This window comes from Babylonia areolata, chromosome 3, assembly GCF_041734735.1.
Source record: "Babylonia areolata isolate BAREFJ2019XMU chromosome 3, ASM4173473v1, whole genome shotgun sequence".
Classification (NCBI taxonomy): domain Eukaryota; kingdom Metazoa; phylum Mollusca; class Gastropoda; order Neogastropoda; family Buccinidae; genus Babylonia; species Babylonia areolata.
In genome coordinates, this window is record NC_134878.1 from 48,449,004 (window position 1) to 48,451,503 (window position 2,500).

The 2,500-nt window shown below is 44.2% G+C and overlaps 1 protein-coding gene across 1 annotated transcript in view; it reads right to left on the bottom strand.

The window, feature by feature from the left end:
• The window catches only part of LOC143280354 (cytochrome P450 2J5-like), a 23,121-nt gene that overhangs the window by 6,032 nt on the left and 14,589 nt on the right, over positions 1 to 2,500 (bottom strand). Inside the window, exon 3 of the mRNA XM_076584988.1 lies at positions 729 to 755. Within this exon, the coding sequence (XP_076441103.1) occupies positions 729 to 755 (27 nt within the window). The remainder of the gene's footprint in view (positions 1 to 728; positions 756 to 2,500) is intronic.

Consider the following 2,500-nt stretch of genomic DNA (forward strand, 5'->3'; position numbering starts at 1 on the left):
ACTAAAAAAACTCAGACATCCCACAGTTCACTCTGCCACATGACATCAAGGATTCATACACTGCTGATAAAGCTACTATAAAAAATTACCCCTAACTCCCTGACTTCTAATACATTCTATAAGTTTGTCATGTCTGACTGAATCGAACGCTTTTTTAAAAATCTACAAGTCTGTGTGCAGAAGTAGTTAACCCTCATTTCACGTTACTTGATGCAAACTCTATGATAATTCTAGTTGTATTCTCTGCTTCTTGTTTTTCTCGTTAGTTAGATGGACCACTGTGTTCTTGGTTATGTTGTTTTCTGAAATCCTCCATGACGGCCCATTAAGGGTCAAGGGTTAATTACATCTTGAATCTTGAATCCTGTGCGTGTGTGTGTGTGTGTGTGTGTGTGTGTGTGTGTGTGTGTGTGTGTGTGTGTGTGCGTGCGTGCGTGCGTGTGTGTGTGTGTGTGTGTGTGTGTGTGTGTGAGTGTGTGTGTGTGTGTGCTCGCGCGAGTGTGCGTGAATGTGTGCATGAATATGCGTGTGTGTGTGTGAATGTGTGAGTGTGTGTACGCGTGTGAATGTGTGCATGCGTGTGAATGGATGCGTGTGCGAATGTGTGAGCGTGTGTATGTGTGCGAATGTGATTGCACACACACACACACACACACACACACACACAGAAGAACGAACTTTTATGACTTTTATACCCCTCCTATTATCCAACCATCCACAACACCAACCGGCGAACCATGACACATGAACACGCCCTGTAAATGAGGGGGACACAGCAATAACACAGCACACTAAACACGTGGAACACTGTCAACTTAACGCGCACCGACACCACTGGAATATGATGATGTATTGGGGAAACGGAAAGACAAGAAGGTATGCCAAAAAGCGACGGTACAACCCTCCGGCGCTACCCACCCCCTCACCCCTCCACCCCCGTTCCCCCAACCCCTCAACCACCTCGTCGTCTCCATCGCCCTCCCTCCATTTCCATTCCACCAAAAAAAAAGGAAAGAAAAAGAAAGAAAAAAGGGATAATAATAATAATAATAATAATATAATGATAGTATTTATATAGCGCTGAATCATATGCAGAGACAAATCTAAGCGCTTTCACACCAGTCATTCACACGCATGCATAACTCTAAAACTGAAGAAAGTGAAGACAAGGAAGAGGCAGGGGAGGGAGGCTATCTTGTGAAGAGGTGGGTTTTAAGGCCAGACTTGAAAGAGCTGAGTGCGGAGACCTGACGAAGCGAAAGAGGAAGTTCAGTCCAAAGCAAGATAAGCAAGAAAAGAAATAGGGGTGTGCATGCTGGGTATGATCTTGTTTCCATAACCCACCAAACAGGCCTGTGCGAGCTTATGTAATCAGCGGCCTGTTCAGCACACTTTTCTCCTTTTGTTTTCTATTCTACACCCCCACCACACACCCCAATCCCCGCCCCCGTCACCCCCGGCCCCCCCCCCTCCCTTTTTTTCAGAAGAAAGTGACACAAAGTACGCGAAAACATTTGTCACGTTGTCTTGGAAAAGATCCGTGGACATAAATCCTTATCTCGTTTATAACAATAAAAAAAAAAATATATATATATATTTTTTAAAGCGCGGCAACAGACGACAGCACAATCTTTTATTTCTTTTAATATGTTTTCTTTCCTTTTTCTTTCTTTCTTTAATCAGTTAGTTATTTTAATATCTAAATATCTTGAGACCGGGAGCCACCGTTTAATGGTAATAGCAATACTACCACTACTACTGCTGATGATGATCATGATGATGATTTCATGCTGCGCGTAAGGTATTCTCTAAACTGAACACGGCTCAAAAAGCGCTCTGAAAACAAAACAAAACAAGGTAGACACACACACACACACACACACACACACACACTACACACAACCACACACAGCCCCCCCCCCCCCCCCCCGCACACACACACACAAACACACACACACACATACACGCACACACACACACACACACACGCACACACACACACACTTAAACACACACACCCTCACCCCCCCACACACACATTTTAAGTGGGGTCGGGACTAGCTCTCGTTTTTTTTTTCGTTTTTTTCTTTTTTTTCTTTTTTTTTTCTACATTTGATTTTTTACCCACCCATGGAATTTGTACCTCTTGCTCCCTGCGATTTGTCATTATTAAATCTCGAAAGGAAGACGTGACCAGAGTCCTAAACAACAACAACAAAAACAACAACAATGTTGGACTTGTTGACTCATGTTTCCTTTCTTGTATGCCTGATATAAAATTAGACCAAATGTGTGACGGCTGTCTCTGTGTGTCTATGTGGATGGATGATCTGTTCCCACGCAACTGACGGTCATTTTAAAGGGGTCTGGAATTTGCCCCGCGCTGATAAGTGTCGTCATCATGAGCAGGCTAGGGGGATTTTCCCAGTCTCCCCCCTCGCCCCCCCCCTATCCCCACCTCCCCCCATCCCCTCCCTTTCGTTTCTTTATTATCATTATT